Below are 27,373 nucleotides of genomic sequence, written 5' to 3' on the forward strand. Positions count from 1 at the left end.
CCACATTGTGCACCAGCTGCAGTCTGTGCAATGCCACATTGTGCACAAGATGCAGTCTGTGCAATGTTATTAGTGAATGTGTGTGTGTGTGTGTGTGTGTGTGTGTGTGTGTGTGTGTGTGTGTGTGTGTGTGTGTGTGTGTGTCCCTCTCTCACTCAATAATCTCTTCATTACACTGTGCACCTCAGTTTGAGGCTGGGAGGCTCTCGCTGAATCTCCTTGGCCCAGTACTGCAACACAAACATCAGGGACACAAAACACTGTGCAGTTTCCTCCTCCTTCATCAATAATACATGCAGTTTACTGTCTGACTGTCTGCCTGTCTGCCTGCCTGCCAGGCTGGCAGTATATTGACCAGCCTGGATTCTGCTAGAAGAAGTGTAACAAGGGGATTTGTCTGACTGGCAAACTGTAGGCTGTGTTCACTACAATGCAGAATACCTTCTATTATGACAACAACAACAAAATGCTTTAAAAAGTAGCATGTCGTGTAGCACTTTTGCCTGAAGTGCCTTTACTCTTTAAGCCCGAAGTGCCTTTACTCTTTTAGCCCGAAGTGCCTTTACTCTTTTAGCCCAATTGCATTGAAATAATTAATTTACTAAATAACAATTTCATTTCTGGCAGGTTCTTAGTAGTAGCTCGGCCCTTGGAACATTGAGCAGGTAACAATTACCATAATATCCATATTTAAATTGCAGTATAAAATATGATTATATTCTTAAACATGGCCATTGGCGAAAATAATACTTATCTTTGAAATACAGAGGATGGCGTAAACCAAACCTCATGCTATTCCCTAGAAATCACTGCCCTACAGATCCCTGGGGAGTCCATAAATTCAATTATCATGCAGGGCCAACCATTACATTAGAGCCTGGCAATTGCTCTCATGCAGGCAACAACTGCAGATATACAGCATACACACACCCCGGGATATGGTAAACCGTTTAAATGGCCCATTTATCATGCCAAGGGACCCACACCCTGTCCATCCACACACAAAAAGAGAAAGAGATGGAAATAAAAAGAGAGAGGGAGAAAGACAGACACAAAGAAAGACAGGCACACACACACAAACACACAGAAACATAAAACAAACACACACGCACGTACACACACATACAAACACAAACTCAGAAATAAAAGAAATGTCCCCTTTTCAGGACTCTGTCTTGCAAAGATAATTCATAAAAATCCAAAATAACTTCACAGATCTTCATTGTAAAGGGCTTAAACACTGTTTCCCATGCTTTTTCAATGAACCATAAACAATTAATGAACATGCACCTGTGGAACGGTCGTTAAGACACTAACAGCTTACAGACGGTAGGCAATTAAGGTCACAGTTATGAAAACTTAGGACACTAAAGAGGCCTTTCTACTGACTCTGAAAAACACCAAAATAAAGATGCTCAGGCTCCCTGCTCATCTGTGTGAACGTGCCTTTAGGCACGCTGCGAGGAGGCATGAGGACTGCAGATGTGGCCAGGGCAATAAATTGCAATGTCCGTACTGTGAGACGCCTAAGACAGGGAGACAGGATGGACAGCTGATTGTCCTCGCAGTGGCAGACCACGTGTAACAACACCTGCACAGGATCGGTACATCCGAACATCACACCTGCAGGACAGGTACAGGATGGCAACAGCAACTGCCCAAGTTACACCAGGAATGCATAATCCCTCCATCAGTGCTCAGACTGTCAGCGAATAGGCTGAGAAAGGCTAGACTGAGGTCTTAAAGGCCTGTTCTAAGGCACCTGCCAGACATCACCGGAAACAACGTTGCCTATGGGCATAAACCCACCATCGCTGGACCAGACAGGACTGGCAAAAAGTGCTCTACACTGACGAGTCACGGTTTTGTCTCACCAAGGGTGATGGTAGGATTCGCGTTTATCGTCAATGGAATGAGCTTTACACCGAGGCCTGTACTCTGGAGCGGGATCGATTTGGAGGTGGAGGGTCCATCATGGTCTGGGGCGGTGTGTCACAGCATCATCGGACTGAGCTTGTTGTCATTGCAGGCAACATCCTCCTCCCTCATGTGGTACCCTTCCTGCAGGCTCATCCTGACATGACCCTGCAGCATGACAATGCCACCAGCCATAAGTCTCGCTCTGTGCATGATTTCCTGCAAAACAGGAATGTCAGTGTTCTGCCATGGCCAGCGAAGAGTCCAGATCTCAATCCTATTGAGCACGTCTGGGCCTGTTGGATCGGGGAATGGGGCTAGGGCAATTCCCCCCAGAAATGTCCGGGAACTTGCAGGTGCCTTGGTGGAAGAGTGGGGTAACATCTCACAGCAATAACTGGCAAATCTGCAGTCCATGAGCAAGAGATGCACTGCAGTACTTAATTCAGCTGGTGGCCACACCAGATACTGACTGTTCCTTTTGATTTTGACCCCCCCTTTGTTCAGGGACACATTATTCAATTTCTGTTAGTCACGTGTCTATGGAACTTGTTCAGTTTATGTCTCAGTTGTTGAATCTTATGTTCATACAAATAAAGTTTGCTGAAAATAAACGCAGTTGGCAGTGAGAGGACGCTTCTTTTTTTGCTGAGTTTACACACAGAAACGTAAGCACACACACATACCACCCAACAGCACATGTGCACCGTCCAGAGACTGCTGGCTCTGTAGGCCTGGCTGTGACTGCTCGTCAACCATCTCAATGTGTGAAACCACTATGGGAGAGAGGGATCCCAGTGAAGGTCCCCATAGTGGTTTCACACATTGAGATGGGTGACGAGCGGTGACAGCCATCACTGGGATCCCTCTCTCCCTGCACATGTCTGATAAGCCCCAATCTGTAGAGACAGCACCTGAGTCCCCAGCGGTCCCCTCGGTCCCCAGTCTCTCACCAGTGTCAAAGGTCCTCCAAACAGCTGTCAAAGGTATCTCCATGCTGTCTCCACACAGACGTCAACCATAGAAATACAAGGAAAATACTACAGAATGAAAATATGCTATTATACTAGCACCTTTCTAGAAAATAAGTAATGCTATTTCTAGGACTTCAACTCACTAGGCTATCCCGTTCTTTCTTTTCCCCCATTCTAGCTTATAGCTAGAATGCATAGGCATTTTGTTTATTATCCATTTGGCCTACTGCTCTGTATGTTTGTCCTGATCTCTTTTAAAGACTCAGATCTGTAACGGTACCTTGCATTTTCCCCATGAATTACCACTGGTGCATTTGGATCCTTTGGAGTAAATGGGACTGTTGAAATGCCTAGAATGTTGATGTTGATGAGAACATTTTTCGCTAGAGTTCCATTCAAGCGTGTGCGAATCGCATGCAGTAATCAAGGAAGGAGAAAATAAAGTGGTTTGTGTGTGTAGACTTGCACGTGCGTGGATGTATGTGTCAAAGAAAGCTGTACGCATCTACCCTTTATGATGGGTCTATTAAGCTGTGATACCATGGTGCTACCAGGGTGTTTCACACAAAGTGCAGCGTTTATTTTCCCCACGTTGTTTAGACAGCCGTTTCCAGTGGTCATAATCTCAGCCAGCGTTTTAAAATGGCCCTTTAATGTACAGCCAGCACAACCAAAGCAGCAGCAGCACCTAGCGATCTCTCTCTCTCTCTCTCTCTCTCTCTCTCTCTCTCTCTCTCTCTCTCTCTCTCTCTCTCTCTCTCTCTCTCTCTCTCTCTCTCTCTCTCTCTCTCTCTCTCTCTCTCTCTCTCTCTCTCTCTCTCTCTCTCTCTCTCTCTCTCTCTCTCGTCGGAGTGCATGCTGGGAGTGAGTCGTCAAGCAGAGTGTTTGCGTGAGCGAATGGAATTTCTTTTCACTCTATTGGGTTTTGGTATGTACATATATATATATTGATTAGTTTATTTGTTTTAAGGGTATATTGTTTAACTATCACTAAGCACGTATAGGGGTGGTGGGATCTTTGAGGTTGTTTTTTCGCGAGGGCACAACCAGCGGGTGGGGCTGGTTGCAATGGCCACTCGCGGAAATGTAGAGTTTGAAAAACTGCTGCGGCTGGGTGTTCAGTGGAAGAATGTAGCTTGGCTGTGGGTGCTATCATTGGGTATGATAGCATCAAATCAGCCTCAAGGATGAATAGCGCTGTAGTGATATTCTTAGTTCAATTGAAAAGGTGAATAAGATAGTTGAGAGGGGTGTTGTGTTGCGGGAAACACAGACGCCGGTATTTCCGCTTATGAATCCTGCGAAGAAAGTTATGCTTTCTAACGTGCCACCATTTGTTAGAGATGAAGTGTTAGAGCGAGAGTTATCTCGCCATGGTCAAATCGTATCTACAATAAAGAAGGTTCTTTTTGGATGCAAATCTCCGTTGTTGAAACATGTCGTGTCTCATAGGAGACAAGTGCATATGATTTTAAAAAAGGAAGGAGATGAACTGAATTTAGCGTTTAGTTTTAAGATTGATGGATTTGATTATGTCTTCTATGCATCTACTGAATCAATGAAATGTTTTTGATGTGTAAGAGAGGGGCATTTGGTGCGTAATTGTCCCGAGAATGAACGCGCTGAGCCTGGTAGTAGCTTTAGTGCGGGTGCAACTAACGTACCACAGCGAAGGGATGAAAATACTACAGGTGTAGGGGAAGAGAGAAGGTGGGCAGATGTGGTTGGAAAAGTAGGAGAGGAAGGCATTGTGGATACGGGGGCAATTGTGGTAGATCAGAACAAAGAGGGAGGGGAAACAGTAGGTGAGATTGCGACTGCCGTCGCTGAGGTGGTGCTGGAAAATGAAATTGAAGGTCAAGAGGAGATTGAAATAACGGAAAAGGAAGTGGATGTTTTCAAAATACCGAGGAGTAAAAGGAAGAATTTAAGGGGTGGTGAAGGGTCTAATTCTAAGAGAAAGGTAGAGATGGATAAATCAGGTGAAGATGAACAGGTTGTAGAGATGGGGTTTTCTTCTGGGGAGGATAGCGAGAGTGAGTCATCTGACGCGTCACAACAATATAGTGAGATAGATGGGGTGGAAGGGAGGTATGGGATCGAGAAGATACGTCAATTTCTGAAGTTGACAAAAGGGAAGAAATATATGCAGGATTACAATGTAACTGATTTTTTCCCTGAACGTGAATTGTTTATTGAATCAGCAAAGTTTCTGATGTCAAAAATTACAGGGGGAGGTTTGAAAAGCCCTGAAATTGCTAGACTCAAGAAAGTGGTCACGAGAGTAATAAGTGATGTAAATTCTAAAGAAAATGAAAGAGTTCAGTTGCAGTTTTAACTTTGTAAAGAGATGTGGTGGCTGTATCTTCCTCTGTTTTTTTTTCTTATCCATGAGCAGTTTTAAGATCTCTTCTTTAAACGTAAATGGGGCAAGAGATGTTAAAAAAAGAGCCATGGTGTATGAGTTAATGAGGGGAAAGGGAAGTGACATAATTTTTCTGCAAGAAACGCATAGTAATTTGGAAAATGAAGTTATGTGGCAACAGGAGTGGGGGGGGACAGTGGTGTGTAGTCATAAAAACTCAAAAAGTGGGGGTGTGGTTATCTTGTTCTCAAAAGGGTTTTTGCCTTTGTCATACGAGGTTGAAGAGGTAGTTGAGGGGAGGTTATTAAAAGTTAGAGCAAGGTATGAAAATATCAATATGTGTCTGATAAATGTATATGCCCCAGTGGTGACAGTTGAGAGGGTATGTTTTTTAGAGACATTATCAAATACCATTGAGAAATGTAACAAAGAAGATTATTTGTTTATTGCTGGGGATTTTAACTGCACAGTTAGCGATTTAGATAGAAATCACCAAGAACCTCATATAGCCTCAAGGACGTTTTTAAAACGCCTTATTGTAACAAATGAACTGTGTGATATTTGGCGGAGTCAACATGAAGGAACAAGGCAGTACACCTGGGCGCATGTGAGAGAGAACATCATCTCTATGGCCAGGTTAGATAGGTTTTATGTTTTTGAGCATCAATCTCAGGTCTGTAAATCAAGTGTGATAACTCCAGTGGGATTTTCTGATCATTGTTTAATAACAGAGGTGGTGTTCATTAACGATGTAAAACCTAAAAGCGCATATTGGCATTTTAATATAACTTTATTGAGTGATGCTCACTTCAGGAAATGTTTCAGTATTTTTTGGGAGAGGTGGAGGGCTCAAAAGGCCAGTTTTGTATCCCTTCAACAATGGTGGGATATAGGAAAAATCCAGATTCAACAATTTTGTAATCGATACACGAGGAATGTCACCAAGGATATCACCAGATCAATGAAAGCCCTAGAGATTGAAATAGTGGAACTCATGACGTTGGTTGAGACCACAGGAGATCGAGGCCATACTCAGGCCCTCAAGAGGAGAAAAGCTGCATTGGCAGATCTGCTGGGTATCAGAGCACAGGGGGCACTGGTGAGAAGTAAATTTCAGGGCATATCTGAAATGGATGCCTCATCCAAATTTTTCTTTGGTTTAGAGAAAAAGAATGGACAAAGAAAAATTATTCATTGTCTCAAATCAGCTGTTGGACAAGAGCTCACTAGCCCTAGTGAAATTAGAAAGAGGGCAGTAGAGTTCTATGCTGAGCTCTACAAGTGTGAGTACAAAGAGGACAAAACAGTGACACAGCAGTTCTTTGATGGGCTCCCAAAGGTGCCTGCAGAAGCTCAGGTTGAGCTTGAGCAACCATTGTCTTTGCAGGATTTATACACTGCATTAAATGGCATGGAAAATGGAAGGGCACCAGGCATTGATGGGCTTCCCGTTGACTTTTTTAAGTCTTTTTGGGCTATGTTGGGAGAGGATTGGTTAGAAGTAGCTAATGATAGTTTAACCGGAGGGTTACTACCAATAAGCTGCAGAAGGGCTGTCCTCACCCTACTGCCCAAAAAGGGTGACCCGAGGGAGGTGAAGAACTGGAGGCCGGTGGCTTTATTGTGTACTGATTATAAGATATTGTCAAAGGCTTTGTCCAACAGGCTGAGGGAGGTGATGGGGCAAATCATACATACGGATCAGTCCTACTGTGTTCCTGGCAGGCAGATAGGGGATAACATTTCTCTGATTCGTGATTTTTTGGACGTCTCTAGGGCTATTGGGTTGGATGCTGGTCTAATTTCAATTGATCAGGAAAAGGCATTTGACCGAGTTGAACATCAATATTTATGGCACACGTTTGAGGCGTTTGGGTTCAGCTCTGGTTTTATTGCCATGATAAAGGTGATATATGGTGACATTGAAAGTGTATTGAAAGTTAACGGTGGTTTGAGTGCTCCTTTTAAAGTGTGTAGAGGTATTAGGCAGGGATGTTCTATGTCTGGGATGTTATATGCTATTGCTATAGAGCCACTACTAAATAGCATTAGAAGTCGCATTGCAGGGGTGTGCCTTTCAGAGGATATTCCTCCTATTCGTCTTTCAGCCTATGCTGATGATGTAGTTGTGCTAGTGAAAAATCAAGCGGAGGTGGATAGCTTGAGTCTAATGGTTGATCGTTTTAGGGGAATATCCTCTGCAAAGGTAAATTGGGAAAAGAGTTGTGCTTTACAGATTGGAGAATGGTCTGGAGGGATCATGGCTTTGCCAGGGGGGCTAGAATGGTGTAAGGGAGGTTTTAAGTATCTTGGAGTGTACCTAGGAGATGAGGGGACTATGGAAAAAAATTGGAGTGGGGTGGTTGAAATGGTGGAAGGGAGGATGAGGAGATGGCGTTGGTTACTATCTCGTATGTCATATAGAGGGCGCACTATTATAGTTAACAATGTGATTGCCTCTGCACTGTGGCATCGGTTGTCAGTTTTAGAACCACCATCTGGCCTTCTGGCTAAGATACAGGCAATTATTGTGGATTTCTTTTGGGATAAATATCACTGGGTTCCACAAAGTGTTTTGTATTTGTCAAAAGAGGAGGGGGGACAAGGTCTTGTACATCTTGCTAGTAGGGCTGCTGCTTTCCGGTTTCAGTTTATTCAAAGGCTGCTTTATGGACCGGAAAATGTGGTGTGGAGAGGGGTGGCAGGTCTTATATTACAGAGGGTTGGAGGATTAGGTTTAAAGAAGGCTTTATTTCTGGTTGATAGTAGCCAGATTTCTAGGGAGGGAGTACCTCCGTTTTACAGAGGCCTTCTCAGAGTGTGGAGCATAATGAAGGTGTCCAGAAGAACTTCAGCGGAGTCAGTGCATTGGCTGTTGGAGGAACCTCTGGTGTATGGGGCAAGACTGGATTGTACAACTGCAGCTGTACCACATTTCTCCAAGATTCTGGTGAAGGGGAAAATCATCACCTTAAGACAGTTAATGGCCATGGCTGGGCCCGCCTTAATGGATGGAAGAAGGGTGGCAGAACATTTGGGGATGAGGTCGGAAAGGATTGTCGGACAAATGCTGGGGAGCTGTAGGAAGGCTCTGTCAGCGGAAGAATGGGATATGCTTAGTAGCCACAAATTTTATTTTGGGACAAGCTAAGATGTCAATTTTTCTGAGTAGGAAACATAAGATAGAAACGGGATATGGGCAGGATGTAAGATGTGTTTTTAAAGGTTTAGTGAAAGCAAGAATAAAAGTAGATTTTGAGTTATTTTCAGCTGTAAAAGATCTCCTATTATTTGAGGAGAAGTGGGCCTACGAAGGAGCGCTTTGTTTTGTAGAGGAGGGGAAATTATTTTTTGCTGCTGAAATAAGTTGAATGTATATGTTATGTATTTATTTTTGTTTAGGAATTACATTTGTTATTTCATTTCTGAAAAGGCAGTGTGTCATTATTTATGTTAACACTTGAGTAAAAAATAAAGGTTTTATAAAAACTCAACTCTCTCTCTCTCTCTCTCTCTCTCTCTCTCTCTCTGAGTGTTTGGTGTGGAAAGCTCTATCCTAACTAACTTTCTTGATTCTTTTATTTACATGTTATTTTCTATGGTGGAGGGTTAATTAAATATTTGTTTTAGCGGTATCCAAAGTTTTTTTTTTTTTTTTTTTTTTTTCAAAGTTAGGGTGGAAGAGGACAGAGTAACTTTCCTGGGGGTTGGAAGGTGTAGTGTGCGCAATGGCTTCTCAGCCTAGCGCGGAGGAGACGCTGTCGATACAGCATGGATTCAGGTGTGTTCCTGAGAACGGAGTTAAGGTGGAGGAGGTTCTGCTCGCGGTCGGTGAACAGGTAGGAGCTGAGTTTATACATTCTGCTTCTAGAATGAACAAAGCTGTGGTTGTGTTCATGAAAAGGGCTAATTTGGTCGGTAGGCTAATTGCTAGCGGAATATTTGTAAGGGATGTGTTGGTGTCAATTTCACCTCTCTCTACCCCTTCAACAAGAGTTGTAGTGGCAAATTTGCCTCCGTTTATTACGGATGATCAAATTAGGAAAGAGCTGAGTCGTTTTGGTAAGTTTGCTAGCGGTTTCCGTGTACTGTCAGCAGGTTTTCAGGCAGATGCCGTTAAGCACGTTGTTTCGTTCAGGAGGCAAGTGTTTATGTTTCTGAACAATAATGAGCAACAGCTAAATGTGCATTTTAAAGTGAGGCATGGGGAGGGGCTCTATGCCGGTTTTGCCAGCACAGATAGTCTACGGTGTTTTGAATGTGGGGATTTGGGGCACAAGAGTTTTGCGTGCCCACATAAAGGCCATAGACAAGGTGAGGGTACAACGGCAGGAGGGGGAAATCGAGGTCAAAATGCAGGGGGTAAGGAGATGCAGATAGCAGAGGCTGGGCCTAGTCAGTCTAGAGATGGTGGTGTAGATGAGGCTGGGCCTAGTCAGGCTAGAGATGGTAGGGTAGTGGAGGCTGGGTCTAGTCAGGCTAGAGATGGTGGAGAAGCAGAGGCTGGGTCTAGTCAGGCTAGAGATGGTAGGGTAGTGGAGGCTGGGTCTAGTCAGGCTAGAGATGGTGGAGAAGCAGAGGCTGGGTCTAGTCAGGCTAGAGATGGTGGGGTAGCTGAGGCTGGGCCTAGACATGCTATGGAGGGTGGTGCAGATGATGCTGGGCCGAGTCATGCTATGGAGGGTGGTGCAGATAATGCTGGGCCGAGTCATGCTATGGAGGGTGGTGTAGCTGAGGCTGGCCCTAGTCATGCTATGGAGGGTGGTGTAGCTGAGGCTGGCCCTAGTCATGCTATGGAGGGTGGTGCAGATGATACTGCGTCTAGTCAGGTAATTCTAGTGGATGAGGAGAGTATAGTGGGGAAGTGTAAGAGATTAGGGGGGGAGGAGGAGGGTGTCAAGAGGAAAAAGAAAAAGGGTGTGGACAAAGGCACCATGGAAATGTTGCCTGTTGCTGTGGGTGAGGCCCTAACCAGAGAGAAAGGGCAGGTGGTCAGGGTGGGAGATAGAGAAGAGGAGGAAAGTGAGTCTGAGGAAGAGGATGAGGAGTTATTTTTTTCAGACTCCTCTTCAATTGGCCCGGAGCTGACATCCAGTCAACCCGAGGGGTCTAAGTACACGTTGAGAGAACTGACAAGGTTCCTGAATGAGACTAAGGGGAAAAAAGTTAATCTTGAGGCTTTTTTTCCTGATCCTAGGAAGTTTGTAAGATCAGTACAACATGCTATGAGAAATGAGGGGCATGGTGTCCTCTCACCCAGGAAACGGTTTAGGTTGAGGAAGTGGGTCACAACAGTGCGTAAAGGTTTACCTTCAGACACTGTTTAGATGTTTAATTTCTTACTGACACTGGGGCTTTTTGAGCTTTGCTATTGGTCTATTTCTCTGCTGGCTTTTCTCCCACTTCTTATGGAGACTCTTCGGGTAGGCTCGCTCAATATAAATGGCGCCAGAGATGCGGGAAAGAGGAGTGTGTTGGGTGAATATGTAAAACAAAAAAAAGTACAGGTGTTGTTTCTGCAGGAGACGCATAGTGATGTGGTGAATGAAGTTGATTGGGGGCTCTGGTGGAAAGGGGCAAGTGTGTTGAGCCATGGGACAAATCTTAGTGCAGGGGTGGCAGTCCTTTTTGCACCTGGTCTGGCTGTAAAAATTTGCTCCTCAAAGGAGGTGTGTAGGGGTAGGTTGCTTGTTGTTAAAGCAGAAATTAACAACATGTGTTTTGTCTTTATAAATGTGTATGCACCTAACACAGGGAGAGAAAGAGGGGTTCTATTTGGGAGTCTTAGACAGGAACTCTCACAAGTAGCGCCTGAGGAGACGCTGGTGATCGGAGGTGACTGGAACTGTACAATGGATTTTACAAAAGACAGAAATGGGGAAGAGCCTCATTCAGTGTCAGTGGGAGTGTTAAGGGATATCTTTAATCAGTTTGACCTAGTGGATGTTTGGAGAACTAAACATCCAAACACAAGACAGTATACGTGGGTGAAGGTTTTTGGGGCTAGGGTGAGTGCAGCTCGACTTGATCGCTTTTACATGTCCAGGAATCAGAGCAATAGGCTGCTGGGTGCTACCATTCTCCCAGTGGGGTTTTCGGATCACCACATAACCATGGCTCGGCTGTCTATTTCACCAGGGCCCCGGCAGGCATCTTATTGGAAGTTCAATGTAAAGCTCTTACAAGATGCCAATTTTTGCTCAGGTTTCCAGACTTTTTGGGAAAGATGGGGGCAGCGAAGAGAGGAGTATGAGTCTCTGAGTCAATGGTGGGATGTGGGGAAAGTGCAAATTCGGCTTTTCTGTCAACAGTATACTGCTCTCTCATCCTCAGAGGCTAGGAGAGTATTGGGGGAACTAGAGCGGTGTATTAGTGAGATGGAGGTAGAGATGGTGGGGCAAGGCAATGTAGGCCTCCAGGCTAACTTAGCCGAATTACGTAGGGACCTGGGCAGTTTTTTCCAGGTTAAAGCAAAGGGAGCACTTGTAAGAGCTAGGTTCTCCATGCTCAAGGAGATGGATGCTCCCAGCTCCTTCTTCTTTGGTTTGGAAAGACAGAGCAGTGAATCCAAGGGTATGCATTGTCTACGGCTGTCTGATGGGCGGGTGACCTCTGTGGTGGGGGAGATGCGGGAGCGGACTGTGGAGTTTTATACTGAATTGTATAGGGCAGAAATGTGTGATCCTATGTGTGCTCAGGTCTTGTTCGCAGGACTCCCTAAGCTCTCTCGGGCACAGAGGGATGAAATGGACATTCCTCTGTTGTCACATGAACTGGCAGGCAGTAACCCAGATGTCCCCCGGTCGTGCACCTGGGGTCGATGGACTTCCAGTGGAATTTTACAAAAAATTCTGGGGAACAATTGGACAGGATTTATTTTGCGTGTTGCGTGAATGCGTCAGGGTAGGAGAGTTGCCGATGAGCTGCCGTCGGGCGGCTCTGACTCTCCTGCCCAAAAAAGGGGACTTGTGTGAACTTAAGAACTGGAGGCCTGTGGCATTACTCTGTGCGGACTACAAGATTTTTGCCAAGGTCCTCTCTAACAGACTGAAGTCCCATCTGGACTCTATAATACACAAGGACCAGACATATTGTGTACCGGGACGCTCAATCACGGACAACTTGTTCTTGATTAGGGACATGTTGGATTTGTCGAGAGGTTCTAATGTGAACTTTGGACTGGTCTCTTTAGATCAAGAGAAGGCTTTTGATAGAGTGGATCATGAGTATCTGTTTAATGTGATGTCTGTGTTTGGGTTTGGGAAGAGTTTTGTGACCTGTGTGAAGCTGTTGTATGCTGGGGCGTCATGTATGGTTAAGGTGGGAGGGGGGCTCAGTAGGCCAGTCTGGGTGAGACGGGGTATTAGACAAGGATGCCCTCTATCTGGGCAGCTGTACACACTAGCCATTGAGCCTTTTTTAGGACTGCTACGCAGGAGACTGCGGGGAGTGTGCTGGATAGGCATGGATGTGGTGACAGGAATAGCAGTCTCAGCATATGCAGATGATGTTTCTGTGATGGTCAGGGATGGGCAAGATATGCAGGAACTAGAGACCAGTCTGAAGGTGTACGAGGGAGCTTCATCAGCTAAGGTAAACTGGGGCAAGAGCAAAGCTCTGTTATGTGGGGCATGGGGGGATAGGGCTCCTCCTCTGCTTCCAGGGGGTTTGCAGTGGGGTTGTGAAGGGCTTAAAGTGTTGGGGGTGTACCTGGGCTCGGAGAGGTGGGTCAGCAAGAACTGGGAGGGGCTGTCACAGGCAGTGGTGTCAAGACTGGCCAGGTGGAGGTGGCTCCTGTCCCAAGTGTCATATAGAGGGAGGGTGCTGATAATCAACAACCTGGTGGCATCTTCCTTGTGGCATAAACTGGCTGTCCTCAACCCCCCCGCCGGTCTGCTTGCAGACCTGCAACGCAAGCTGGTGGACTTCTTTTGGTCGGGACATCACTGGCTGAAGGCAGCAGTTTTGTACATGACCGTCCACGAAGGAGGACAGGGCTTGTGGAACTGGAGAGCAGGATGGCTGCTTTCCGACTAAAGGCGGTGCAGAGACTGCTGTACCACACTGATGTTGGCTGGAGGGAACCAGCATGCGCGCTGCTGAGGAGAGCTGGCGGATTAGGGTTGGACCGGCAGCTGTTCCTCATGAAGCTGGAGAGGCTGAGTACAGCAGGTCTCTCAGAGTTTTACTCTGCGGTGCTGAGGGCCTGGCAGCTGCTAAGGCCCACACGAGAAGGGGGTGTGGAGCCTGGGCAGTGGGTGTGGGAGGAGCCTATCTTCCACAACCCAGCCATCCCTTTGAGATCGGTTCAGTCGGCCACCCTGCAGAGGCAACTGATGGCAGGAGGTTTACAAAGGCTGGGTGACCTGAGACTGCTGGGAGAGGAGGGGTGGAAAACCCCGGAGGTCTTGGCGCAACAAACAGGAATAACGTCTCTTAGGCTGCTGGAAAGATTCCTGGAGGAGGTCCAGGAGGCACTGTCTGAGCCGGTAAGGGGGGTGTTTGAGAGGCCAAAGGGAGAGGGGCCACCAATGTTCCCGCCACTGCAGGTGACGGCAGAGACTGGAGACTGGCAAGGGGGTCTGGAGGACTTGTTAGATTTTAACACTCCGAGCCTGGGGGAGTTTGAGGGGGTGGGAGGTAAAGCCCTCTACAACCTCTGCGTTAAGGTTAGGAGCATTAGAAGCCTAACAGGAGTGAAGGCACATCAGTGGCAGGGGGTATGTGGGGCGGAGAGTATGGTGGGTTTTCGATGGAGGGCGCTCTACAAACCCCCAGTACCAAAGAGGTCAGGGGACCTCCAGTGGAGGGTTCTTCATGGAGCCCTGGCCACTAACAGCTGGTTGGCACGGGTTGATCCGGGAATTGGGCAGGGGTGTCCTTTCTGTCAAATGAAAGAAACTGTAATTCATGTGTTTTCTGTGTGCACCAGGTTAATGCCATTAATGTCTCTGTTGGAATGTCTGTGTGACAGGTTGGGGGTGGTTTTTGCTGTTGGGATGTTTATAATGGGATACAGGTATTCGAGTAAGGAGAAAGAAAAATGTGTTTTGTTGAATTTTCTGTTTGCTCAGGCAAAGTTAGCTATTTGGCTAACAAGGAGGAACAGGGTTAAAGGTGGGGGTATAACAGACCCTTTACTACTGTTTAATGGGATGGTCTCTGCGCGCCTTAGGGTTGAGTTTGAGTTCTATAAAATGATCAAATGTGTGGAGATGTTTGAGGAGATATGGTGTGTTGGGGGGGCTGTCTGTATTGCTGGGGAAGATGTTTTGGATATACGGTTGTAGGAGAGGGTTTTTGTGTATGGTGATTTGTATCATGTGGTAGAGGATATATTTTTATTTTTTATTTTAGGGGAGGGGGGGTGAATAAAGAAAGACCAAAAGCTGTACGCATCTACCCTTTATGATGGGTCTATTAAGCTGTGATACCATGGTGCTACCAGGGTGTTTCACACAAAGTGCAGCGTTTATTTTCCCCACGTTGTTTAGACAGCCGTTTCCAGTGGTCATAATCTCAGCCAGCGTTTTAAAATGGCCCTTTAATGTACAGCCAGCACAACCAAAGCAGCAGCAGCACCTAGCGATCTCTCTCTCTCTCTCTCTCTCTCTCTCTCTCTCTCTCTCTCTCTCTCTCTCTCTCTCTCTCTCTCTCTCTCTCTCTCTCTCTCTCTCTCTCTCTCTCTCTCTCTCTCTCTCTCTCTCTCTCTCTCTCTCTCTCTCTCTCTCTCTCTCTCTCTCTCTCTCTCTCTCTCTCTCTCTCTCTCTCTCTCTCTCTCTCTCTCTCTCTCTCTCTCTCTCTCTCTCTCTCTCTCTCTGAATTCCAGGGGAAACCCACAGCAGTGACTGGTACTGAATGAGAGGGTTTGACTGGGGAAAGACAGGCCACACTTGTTGGAGTGACTGGGCCTGTGTTCTGCCTTCTCTGAGCCTAAACGTTACCAGAGCTCATCATCAAATACCTTGTGGGGGATCCAGTGTTTTTCTTCCTGACTGAGTTTGAACGGAAGGTGGCTGGGTGGGGCTGGCTGATTAAACACCCTGCAGGGCTTAAGATAATGTTTAAGCAGTAAACAGCACGTTCAAGGCCTGGCAGGTATGGCTATACCAACATCTCCTTATAACCAATAAACCAATGAATATTGGTCATGTCTATCATATAAGGACTCTGACAAAGTTGTCATTGCTCTTCAGTATCTTAACCTCAACTCTCATTTTACATTTTTTTTATTTTATTTCACCTTTATTTGACCAGGTAAGTTCTCATTTACAACTGCGACCTGGCCAAGATAAAGCAAAGCAGTGCGACAAAAACAACAACACAGAGTTACACATGGGATAAACAAACGTACAGTCAATAACAATTTACACTGGAGTGACAGATGTGCAGATGAGGATGTGCAAGTAGAAATACTGGTGTGCAAAAGAGCAGAAGAAAAAACATTCTGAGACGCTTGATACACACTTATTGCTTTTTACAAACTGCTGTAGTTTAAGTTCCGATAACAAAGACAGTCTAAGAGTCTAAGGCCCATGTAGTTGGCAGTTTCCATGGTATTGTGTCACTGTACCCCCCCCCCCTTGCATCATAAAGACGACTTCATAATGCATTCTTTCCCTACACAATGCAATCATAACACTGTAACCTAACGTGTCCCAGAGGAGGTAGTCTCTCTCTCTCTCTCTCTCTCTGTCTCTCTCTCTCTCACACGCTGAAGGCGGAGAAGAGAGCATAACTAGTTAAAGAGGAGGCATCAGACACTGGAGGCTCAGAGATGCACACTTCAAAGTCTACAGCATTTAATCTGCTGTCCTCTGGAGGCGGTGTGTGTGCGCGTGTCTGTCGGTATCTGTATATCATTACGTGTCTGTGTGTGTGAGGAGGTTACTCTTAGGGGCAGAGTGCCTCTCGTTCACCCTGCAATCACATTAACAATTATCTCCCTGATGCAGCCCTCTCTTTTGATTTCTATTAAAGACCCTAAAGAGCATGCCTGAGCTCCCAGAGGAGAGGAGCATCTCCCAGGCATGTGTGTGAGATGGGGTACTCCAGGAGGGATAATCCCAATTTCAAATGGAGCTCAGAGACACACACACCCCACATTCTTCTTTTACCACTCCCTTCCCCTCCTCCTGTCTGGCACAGATAACTCATCCCTCCTTCGCCCCCCTTTCCTCACACACACACACCCAGAGTTGTAATTAGCATGGCATCCACTCTCATGACTCGAAGAAGCAGTACTCAGAGGAAGCCACACACAGCCAGGCAGTAGATATTTCCCTCCGAGCTCTTCACTAAGGTCAGAGGCTGATCAGTCTCTTAGTCTGATTGACTACAGTACGAGGTGCTGACACACAGAGTTCCCCCAATGAGATAAGAGCTACGTGTGAAACGTCCTTCTCTTGTGCTGCGACAGTATGGAATTGGCTAGAGTGAGCCTCAACGTGACTCTGATTGCGTGGTCACGCATGACCTTGTCGACGGCTACAGCACACCTCAGGAACCGCAATGCGCAAATAAATACACTGGGTAGGTCGTTCTCCACAGGCACAAACTAACATCCAAGTGTTTTCCAAAGACCCAATGGTAAAACGTCACTGCCTCAGTGGGGTGCTTCCAGGAAACATTTCTCTTACCATCTATTTCTATACGTCATTTAGCAGATGCTTTCATCCACAGCAACTTACAGTAGTAAGTGCATACATTTTCATACTGGTCTGAATCTACAACCCTGGCATTGCAAGCACCATGCTCTACCAACTGAGCCATACAGGACCATCTATACAAAGAAGGCTATGTACAGTATGCGGTCATTGTCATGATGCGTATGCTAGCCACTCTATTCAGTATGTAGTGTGTTGTTACGAGCCCAGGCTGTTAGCTCGGTATTCTCAGGAGGACTTCTAGAACGCTCGAGACCACTACGAGAAAGCATTGTAGATATGGATATCCTAGAGTATGTGAATCTCAAGTCTGCTTTAGGGTTGCTGCCGTAGTGCTCTTTTATGAATCTATTTGGGGCTGTAATGGATTTACCGGAGTTCTAAAGTTGTAAACAGAGTCCAAGGCCGAGGTCAGCTGGTATCTGCTCTGTCACACTGTCGGTCCCCTCTCTCCGAGCCCTACCTCACGCCCTCCGCGTCTGCACGTCTGGCTCCCTGGTCCACTTTCCCCTTGTTATATAACCACTGTGTGTGTGTGTGTGTGTGTGTGTGTGTGTGTGTGTGTGTGTGTGTGTGTGTGTGTGTGTGCATGCGTTACATTTGACGTTATCCCTGAAATCTGCTGCACTAATGTCCCATAATATGGGTTGACAATACCATGGCGATGGGAGCAAGACCTAGAATTGCCACCCAGAAAAGTGCTGCAAGACCCAACGTAAATATATGTTTTTAGTTCAGGAAAGTTATCAGTGCAGTGACCTTGGTCGATGACCGAGCAGGACTGGCATGCCTACAACTGTGGGCTGTGGGTTTAAGGCTGACTGTGTGTGTGTGTGTGTGTGTGTGTGTGTGTGTGTGTGTGTGTGTGTGTGTGTGTGTGTGTGTGTAGGTGTGTGTGTGTGTGTGTGCTTGTGTGCGTGTGTGTGTGTGTGCGTGTGCGCTTGTGTGTGTATGTGTGTGTAAGACAGCATCAACAGTACCATTGTTCCTTCGCTTTTGCTTCGTGCGACTTCCCTCTGCAGGCGAGCCACGGCCAGCTTCTCCCTGAACAAAAGAAAGAGCGAGAGACAGAGAGACAGAAAGACGGAAAGAAAGAGAACGAGAGGAGAAAAAGAGCGAGAGAGAGAGAGAGAACAAGAGACGAGTGAATAGCTGATCATTTTTCATTGGGACACAGTCAGGCAGGTCTGTCACCTCTCTCTGTCAGTGCTCCGTGCACTGTGCTCTGCCAAACAACTAGCTAACAGCACTGTGGTATACCAACACGTCAACAAACATCAAACAGAAAGGGTATAGGGGGCAGCAACTAGACACTACACACTAAACAGAGACACACTAGCCTACGCCTTGATAAAAAATAGCACACAAAAAGCACAAAAAGAATTCCACATTGACAACCATAAACATCCACTCAGTCATAGAGATACAGCGTCTAGCGTTCTATTTCTATGAAAACCGTAGAACAGACAAACCCCCCACTCTCACATGAGCTCAATCATTTTGCTAATGAGAGAAAGTGGTGTGTTCATGTACTGGCACTGATAATGATGGCCTCTTTAGAGCTTTTCCCAAGGTATCACAGCCTGACTGACTAACAGCTCTCTCGGCCAGGCATGCCTTCCATATTAACAACATACCATAACATGTTTGAAAGCTACAGACATGAGGAATTGCACTGCTGTGGTTTCAATGCCAGCCAGCCAGCCATCACTTTGTTAGCCCACAAAACAACGCTTAGTATTCCATATTACTGGTCTGGAACCAACAGACAAGACAACTCCTCTAGGCCAGGCATACCTTCCATATTAGCAACATATCTGAAGGCAAGAAACAAGAAGAGGTACTGTAATGCTGTGGTTTCATTGCCCACCAGCCACCATTGTTAGCCCACAAAATAACTCTTAGCATTAGTAATAGGGCAATTTCACAGCATCGGAATTGCGCTGAGACGCCAACAAAGAGTTTCTTCCTTGACTTACCTGGGGAAAGTCCTGTGTAAAAAAAGACTACTAAGGTAGAAGCTATAGAGTAGTAGATGAATACAGATAGAGTAGAATATGGATGGTGAAGTCCCCACTGAATTAGCAGTTTGTAAGACACTACTCGCTGACGCCAGCTAAGAAAGTTCTGGTTTGTGTGTCATCCAACTGCTGTGTGTGAGGAAAGGGAAAGAGAGACAAATTCAATTACGCAAAGCCTTGGCACGCTGACTGATTAAGAAACAGTGACGCTGTGAATCCAACCGGAAGTTGATGCTATGAATCTGAGCGTAAGTTGACCTGCCCTATTAAGACACGCAAACACAAACACAAACACGCACACGCACACACACACACACACACACACACACACACACACACACACACACACACACACAGTAACTGGAATGGTTACTAACAGGAGTGTGCAACTGGAGTGGGAGTGTGTTGCTGTGTGTTTCAGGTGTAGCGTGTAGGATCACATGGGGACGTGTGTGTGTGCGTGCGTGCGTGCGTGCGTGTGTGTGTGGGTGGGTGTGTGTGTGTGCTGTGTCACCTTGTGAGAAACACCTGAACTTCTGTAACTCGTCACCACGTCTACACTGTTTTCCTAACTGGCAACTCATCACATACCCTGCTGCTACTGTTCATTATCTCTCCTGTTGCCTAGTAACCTTACCCCTACCCGTATACATATCTACCTCTATTACCTCATAGCCCAGCATATCGACTCAGTACTGGTACCACGTGTATATAGCCAAGTTATCGTTACTCATCGTGTATTTATTCCTTGTGTTATCTTTTTATTATTATAATTTCTCTCTCTCTGCATTGTAGGGAAGTAAGCATTTCCCTGGTAATCTACACCTGTTGTTTATTAAGCAAGTCTTTGTTATGTCTGCGAGCTAGACATGTAAGGGGTTAAGTTTCAGGCCACTTATTCACAGACATGTTACAGGGGGCAGGAAACTTGAGCTAACTGCGCCCGTTGAGAAAACCACTGCCAAAAATAGAGCCATTTGACATTCTGTGTTAAACATAATTACAGTAATTGGTACATTTTTAACAGGCAGTCAAAACAATATTTCAACATGGCAACATTTGACTCCAATTTCAGCCCTGAGAATGTGGACGGGTGGTATTTGAATAGGATCGTGTAAGTAAGGGTTGGAGGAAAAAAACGGCCTGGGTAATGGACGACCCATTTTGCATATTTGATCCTGACATCATGTGGCATCTGCATTTCAACTACATCCACGTTAGCCCAATTCTGCTGATCTGTTTATCTGGGAACGGCTAGGATAGTCTGTCCATGACCAGCTGTGTAAACCTACCTCTCAAAAGAGAAACAGAACGAGAGTCAGTCTTAAAAGCTATAATGACAAACATTCCAGATATCAGAAGTCATCCTCCTTGAGTTGTGATAGGGGGTTATAAATATAAGTATCTGTTCCCATATGTCACACTGGCATACAGTACCACTTACTAGAATGTATGGGGCATGTGTTCTAATTAAATGGTATAGTAGTATGGAATTGGAACATGGCCAAGATGTGTTCCGATGCTCTGATCCCATGTTTGATCGAACACAGGCGGAAAGGAAGCATGCTGCATGCTCACACAGCTAGCTGTCCACAGTTGACCATGTCTTTGTGAATGTTTTTCATCTCAATACCTAATTGAAACCCCAGCTACATCCAAACCCACCTCCCTTCATCCCTTCTTTTCCCCTCCTGCTCTTTGAACACGGTTAGGGGGCTTTGGGAGCGAGTGCATTCCAACGGCAGCGACGGGCAGACAGATCGGGGTTGGCACCTCGCTGGCCTCCAGCAGTTCCCAGTCACCTGGAATTATCTGGCACTGCCCGCACCAGTGCTCAGTCCGTGCCCACAGTCTGCCCACAATATATCCACCACGAGCAGTTGGGCCAGTGGAGAGCAGGAACGCAGCTTGACTAGCTCCACGCTTCAGTGAAGCAGGCCCAACCACCTAACAACCCCCACCCCCCGCGGACGCCCCACCGCTTCCCACGCCTCGCACAAGCTGCTGCAGCGAAGGGCAACGGGCCAAGGACCAGGGAGGGCCAAGCTCTGCCCCCAGGCTGACACCACGGGCAGGGCAGGGGCAAGGGAGGGCGCCCCAACCATCCCATATCCCACATGGCATCTCATCGCTCGCCCTATAGGGCTAAGGGTACGTTTGGCAACATGTACTAACAGTACGAACGCTAAGCCAAAAAACTCAATTTGATTGGTTACTGGAGAGTATTGGACCAGAACTATACTGAAACCTTATTCATCAGGCTCCATATGCTTCTGAACTAGATCTGTCACATCTAGTTCTGATCCAAGATCAGCTATCATGATCAGCTGTCAGTTGTCCACCCACCCACATGATACTTTATTGGTCTTTTCCTCATTGGGATGTTGTTATTCAGGCACAATCACAGCAACATCACCTTCCTTTAGGTTTCATATGACAGCCTAGAAGGAGGCGAGGCGAGGCGAGGGAAGGTGTGTGTGTGAATACAGATCAAATCAGCCCTGTTTCCCTAGACATTCTCCCACATTCTCCAGGCTAACCAATCTTCACCATCTCTAGATTGTTTTTGTCGTCACGTGAGAGACAACGAGTGCGGCTGCTTTGGCGTCGGAGCATCCCAGCGTGCAAAGACATGATCTGGCGAGGGGCGGGAGGATCAATCATTCTCCGGGAGATGTTATTTGCCAACCTGAGCTGACACGTTCGCCCCAAGACAAGCTTTGAAATGCATTGTGGGAGGCAGCTCGTTGTGTTGCATTTTTTTCTTTTATCCTCATTGTTCCATTGTCAACCATTGTCCCTTGTGTGAGGTTGTGTGGTTTAAGTCTATTTTGTCAAGTCTAAGTTTGTCTGATGAGGAAAGACGGGAATTTACAAAGAAAATAGTTATCCTTGTTCATGATACTTACGGGTTACTCTGTAGTCCAAACTACACATTCATACACTGGCAAGCCAACCCTACCTCTGTCCTATCAAAACCATTGCCGCAACGCTACTGCGTACGTAACAATGAGAAAATGACATACTGCCTTCAGGTAGCCTAGCGTTTAGAGCACTGGGCCAGTAACCGAAAGGTCGCTGGTTCAAACACACGAGCAGACAAGGTGAAAAATCTGTCGATGTGCCCTTGAGCAAGGCACTTAACCTTCATTTGCTCCAGGGGTGACGTACTACTATGGCAGACCCTGTAAAACAACATATTTCACTGCAGCTATCCGGTGTATGTGACAAGAGAACATCGTCCATGGTTGGTACGCTACAAATAGTCACGCCGGGGAAGAATTTGGCTAAAACAGGAAATCGACCTCACCATCCACTACATAATAATGAAAACTCATCTCCAGCAATGCCAGCTCTCACAGTCTATACTCTAAACACACCACTCTGGGAAAAGGATGCCTGAATAAAATAGCCCTCCGTTAGAGTTGATACAAGGCTTACATAAGCAAACGGAACATCTAAACCATGACATTATCTCGATCTGAGTAAACCACAAATGTACACAGAGGGAAGTGGATGGGAAGCATAAATGTTTGGATGATGATGAGTCCCCATGCATTTATGTATTAGCTGAGTTTTAACTCTGCAGGTGAACAAATCTGGTGTGTGTGTGTGTGCATGTGACTAAAAGTGTGTGTGTGTGTGTGTGTTTGGAGAGACTTGCCGCTTGCCTCTCTTTTTGGCCAGGGTCATTTCCTTCCATGGAGCGTCAGGCCAATGAGTTTTGTTCTGGCGCTTATTAAGTTATAGCATCCATTAGAAAGCAATCATGGCTAATGCCCCCGTGTGTGTGTGTATGCACGTGCATCTACGCACATGAATGTTAATGCAGTTACAGCCATGTCACTAGAAAACGTTCCCCCTTAGCACTGAGAGGCAGAGAGAGGCTGCTACATCTACCACCCACATCTGGGGGTCTGACCTCTGGTACCCTGTCCAGACCTGGGCTACACGGGAGAACAGCGGGAGGTTGGAGCCATATGTTATCACCTCACACACACCCATGAAATGAGGAGATCAGATGGCCAATGACTGTTACCACACCACATGCATCAATAATGGAGGACATGAAACCTGATGAGGTTTCTTTGAAAACACACAAAGAACACCTCTATATCTATCATTGGGAAGCTATAGGGGCTGGACACAAAAGCGTGGTTTTGGATAAGAATGGCTCCATCTTTAAAGACATTTTATCACTTTATAAATTATGGAAAACCTTAATAGAGAATAGCCAGTGAACGAACCATGAACCTTTTCAGAGGCAGAGACGTATTTTACAAAATACAGTAGGAAAGGTTCAAATGGGATGATGTTCACATATTATGTGCTTTTACCAATTGCCTTATCTTCTGAAATTACAACACATATGTTCACACATTCATTTCCACACAATAAGAAAACCCAAGGACCTTTAGCTCATACTACCCATCAACGATCAGTAACAGTCACACAAAACACTAATCATCTGTCCAATGACAGCTATGGCAAATTTAGCTCTGAAGCCTTGGGTCTGACAGGGTTTAGAATGTTCCTAGCGAGCAAGGATCTCCCCCCCCCCCCCCCCCCCTCTCTCTAAACATTTTCTTATTGGGCATGTCATGGCTGACCTCGATTGTTTCTCAACCACATCAGCCACAGTCAGACGCATTCCACCTCAGATGGAACGAAACACTCCGACAGAACAGATGTACTCTGAAATGGCCTCCGATGCCCCGCCATCACAAGCCAGTTCACAGACAGAATACAGACAGTCGGCTCAGGCACGATGAATGGAGATTCTGAATCATCAGACTCAAACCACTGCAGGTGTTCAGTGTTGGAACCAGACGCAAACGTGCACAGATACACACACACACACGTATGCATGCACACCACACACTGTAGGGTATTTTCACCATCTATGTCAAACCCCAGTCATTCAGGTATACGCTCATGTTCCGATGTGTAATCATGTGTGTATCACTCCTATAATTGTGTTTATCTGTCCATTCCTTTCCCCATGGAGCCAGTGTTGATGTCACACTGACCAACACGTGACAACAACCATCACAAGCTTTTCATTTGCTCTGCAGTAGGCCCTTCAAAATGCACTGACTGCCTCTCAATATGGGGGGACACACTCTTAAGCCTCACACACACACACACACTCCATACCCCATTATGGCTGTTTACTGCTGACTCATCCAGGCTAGTTTTAAAGGCCACCCCTGGTCCCTTTTTACTCATTGTGAATGGGAAGCCATCGACCATCGTTTCAGATGCAGCGCAAACACTGTCCCCTTTTACAGCAGCAGACAAACAAGTCAGTCCTCTAGAATAGACACAAAGGTACGGGTAAACACGGGCTCTCGTTCTCTCAAGTGTCCCTGGTCTCCCCGGAGAGGCCATTACAACGTGTTAGCTATGTCACACACTGACACACACATACGGATGTGGACACACACACACACACACACACACACACACACACCTCTATGTAAGAGAGTGCCGGGTACCAGCAGCCAATACAGTTCTGACCCCACTGAGCCAAATAAAAAGTCAAGAAACGGCAAGTGGATGAGGTCTGCTTGTTTCTCACACAATTATCCTGTGATTTACGATTGGGATAGATGGGAGCTGAAGTTTGTTGACATTCCCGAGGCTCGGTTAGCCTCAATCTGAAGCCATGGGCCGTATGTAACTCAAAGTGCTGATTTAGGATCAGTTTCGCCTTTTATATCAAAATGAATAAGATTACATCGACAGGGGGAACCGGATCCTACATCAGCACTCCAACTGAGAGGCTTGACACATACGCTCCAGTTCATTCCCAACAAATGTCATAAATGGTTTTGTTTCTAAAAAAAAGGGCATCTTTAAATCGTGTGAAAAGGTCAATCAAGAGATGTTACTAGAATGGTTTGACACCTGTCCTTGGTTAAGAATCATGATGGAAGCTTATGTTTCCAGGTTTTAGCAATAAAGAAAGCATTTTCTTCAAAAGTCGATGAACGCTTGTCACATATCCCGTCATTTTCTCCATCCATGCACCTCGGTTGGACTGTGAGGCTGCAACAGCACACTGTTCACATTGTAGCTTTTCTCATCACAATTTTGTGGGATAAAGTATGAAGCTTCGATGCCAAAAAAAAAAACTCTCAAATGACGGCAGACACATCAATCTTCTCATAAAGAGTTTGCATGTGAAACGTATGACCCAGTTACTGCTGAAAACACACTGCTTAAAACTAGTCTTAAAGTCTTAAAACTAAATCCAATCTGGGGTGTTTCCAACTAACTTTTATGTCCACCAGTTTTGTCTCTTAAACTTAATCCTTAGTGGACACATGTATCAAAGGGATAGATGCCAACGCAATCAAAGATTAAGGTTATATTTAAAAGAGTTACAACAACCAGAGTTCTTACAAGCCTGTGTTCCAAGAATCTGTCATTGCCTAAAGACTCTGTTGAGAAATATAATCCATGGCTTTATTTTGTGGGCCAAACCTGATTGGCAAACCTTGGAATTTAGCAGTTAGTGACTGGAATAATGTCCTGCTAAAATGTTCACCTTGGAGAACTCCCGTAGAGCGAACCCAGCCGTTTTAAACCACAAGAATGTGGCGTTTTAATGGCATAATTTAACAGGGTAATACTGTACTTTGTCTCTAAAGGCAAAGGAGTAAGGCAAAGGATTCCACCAACACCATCCATTGACAGTTACCACATAAAACCCTTTTATTGCCTATAAATGGTGTTGGGGTATTAACTTTTAATGTTGCTTTTGAGTGGGACACTAGATTCAGAAGGCCGTCAGCCACAACATGACAAGGATTTAACAGTCGTTCACATTTGAAATATGTCTTTCACATTTGAAACTATGTTGGCAATCGTTGCAGCTATAGAACAAATGCATTCATATAGCCTACACAGCTGTCAAACTGAAATCTTGCTAATCTCAAAATGACTGAGCTATCCATCAGAGACAAGGCATTTGCCTTGCCCCATTTTCAACAGGGCAACTTAGACAGACTCAGACCGAAACAGGCTCATACTGGCTTGTCCCATGTCGGAGAGCCCTCCAAAGACCTCTGCTGTCTTTTTCGAGTTTCCCACGTGCTGTTCTTAGCAAGATAAATGTGTAGCGGGACTATGGGAGGAATGCATTCACTGCTACTCCTAATTGATGTGAGTGGTCGTCAGCAGCAGTACAGACTGTCTAAACAGAGCCAGGGGTTAGAGATGGGAGAAGAACTCAGGCCTCACACTCAGGCCTCACACTCAGGCCTCACACATCATTACTGCTTTATGGGCGCCTCTGGGTCTCCCCACTGTGTGTGTGTGTGTGTGTGTGTGTGTGTGTGTGTGTGTGTGTGTGTGTGTGTGTGTGTGTGTGTGTGTGTGTGGGTGTGTTTGTGTGTGTGCGTGTGTGTTGGTGTGCGTGCGCATGTGCGGTGTTGTTGCTCATTTAAATGTGTGTTTGCATGTGTGTGAGTATGTGCAACCCCAGTGCTGAACAGCACAGAGCGGGAGATAGACTGGCCTCTGGGGAATTGGGTCCTCTTCCCAAATGAAACGAGTCTTGCTGCAAATGAGGTGGAAATGCTCCCATGCTGGGACACACTGGGGCTGGCCGTTGAACAGGAGGACATTCCTCAGCAATTCATTTTGACCTGAACCCAGTATGCTAGCTGGGTCGATGAATGGAAGAGGGAAAGGAGGGGAGAGACGGGGAGGAGAGAGAGAGAGCAGGAGAGGACTAAAAGCATCATATTTGATGAGGGGATGGCAGTAACCGGTTGTGATCCCTGTATGCTTACTGCCAGCGGCTTGTCTGTCAACAAACTGGCTGTCCATGTAGACATTTGGATTACATGCAAAGTGGTTGGCAGGACATTGTGAGTGGATAATATGTTGTGCCACCATATCACTGGTTGGACTGGCATGACAACATTTACAGCACTTCCACTGAAATATCAACTTTCAACATATTGTCTCATCTGAAAGTATACTCTTAGTGGGATTATAACAAATAGGACATTTACACAACCAATCCAGTGACTCCACAACACATTTGTCACACAAAAACACACTTTCAACTGGCTCCATATACAGTTAATGACATACAGTAATATCAAACGCTGTACAGGAATAGAATGGGGGGGGGGATCATGTCACTCAGAAAATGTTTTCATTCATCCATCGCGGGGACACATGAAGCACGACTCTTTTAAATCCATCAAATCAAATCTCTCCACTTCGCAATCCTCTTAAACTAATCCCCAGGTATGTTTCAGAGGCCGCTGGCCTCAAACTGGACAGCACCAGCAACACATCTGCCGAGTGTGAACACTTTCACTTGGCCAGAAGCTGCCCCAGGCTGCCTGTAAAGTAGCACCGCCTTGTAGCATTATATAGTGAATCATTACGGCCAATCATAGACTCCCT

At 46.0% G+C, this 27,373-nt stretch overlaps 1 protein-coding gene across 5 annotated transcripts in view; it reads right to left on the bottom strand.

Annotated features, from left to right (window-relative positions):
* LOC110495841 (nck-associated protein 5) overlaps window positions 1–27,373 on the bottom strand; it is a 171,294-nt gene that overhangs the window by 84,419 nt on the left and 59,502 nt on the right. For all 5 annotated transcript variants that reach the window (XR_016488369.1, XR_016488370.1, XM_036952280.2 and 2 more), the window contains one exon: window positions 17,903–17,966. Coding sequence is in view for 3 of the 5 variants with exons in the window: in XM_036952280.2 (XP_036808175.2) it covers window positions 17,903–17,966 (64 nt within the window). In the remaining 2 variants the exon portion in view is untranslated. The remainder of the gene's footprint in view (window positions 1–17,902; window positions 17,967–27,373) is intronic.

The sequence above is a fragment of the Oncorhynchus mykiss genome, chromosome 18 (genome assembly GCF_057628025.1).
Source record: "Oncorhynchus mykiss isolate SJ-2025 chromosome 18, ASM5762802v1, whole genome shotgun sequence".
Lineage (NCBI taxonomy): Eukaryota > Metazoa > Chordata > Actinopteri > Salmoniformes > Salmonidae > Oncorhynchus > Oncorhynchus mykiss.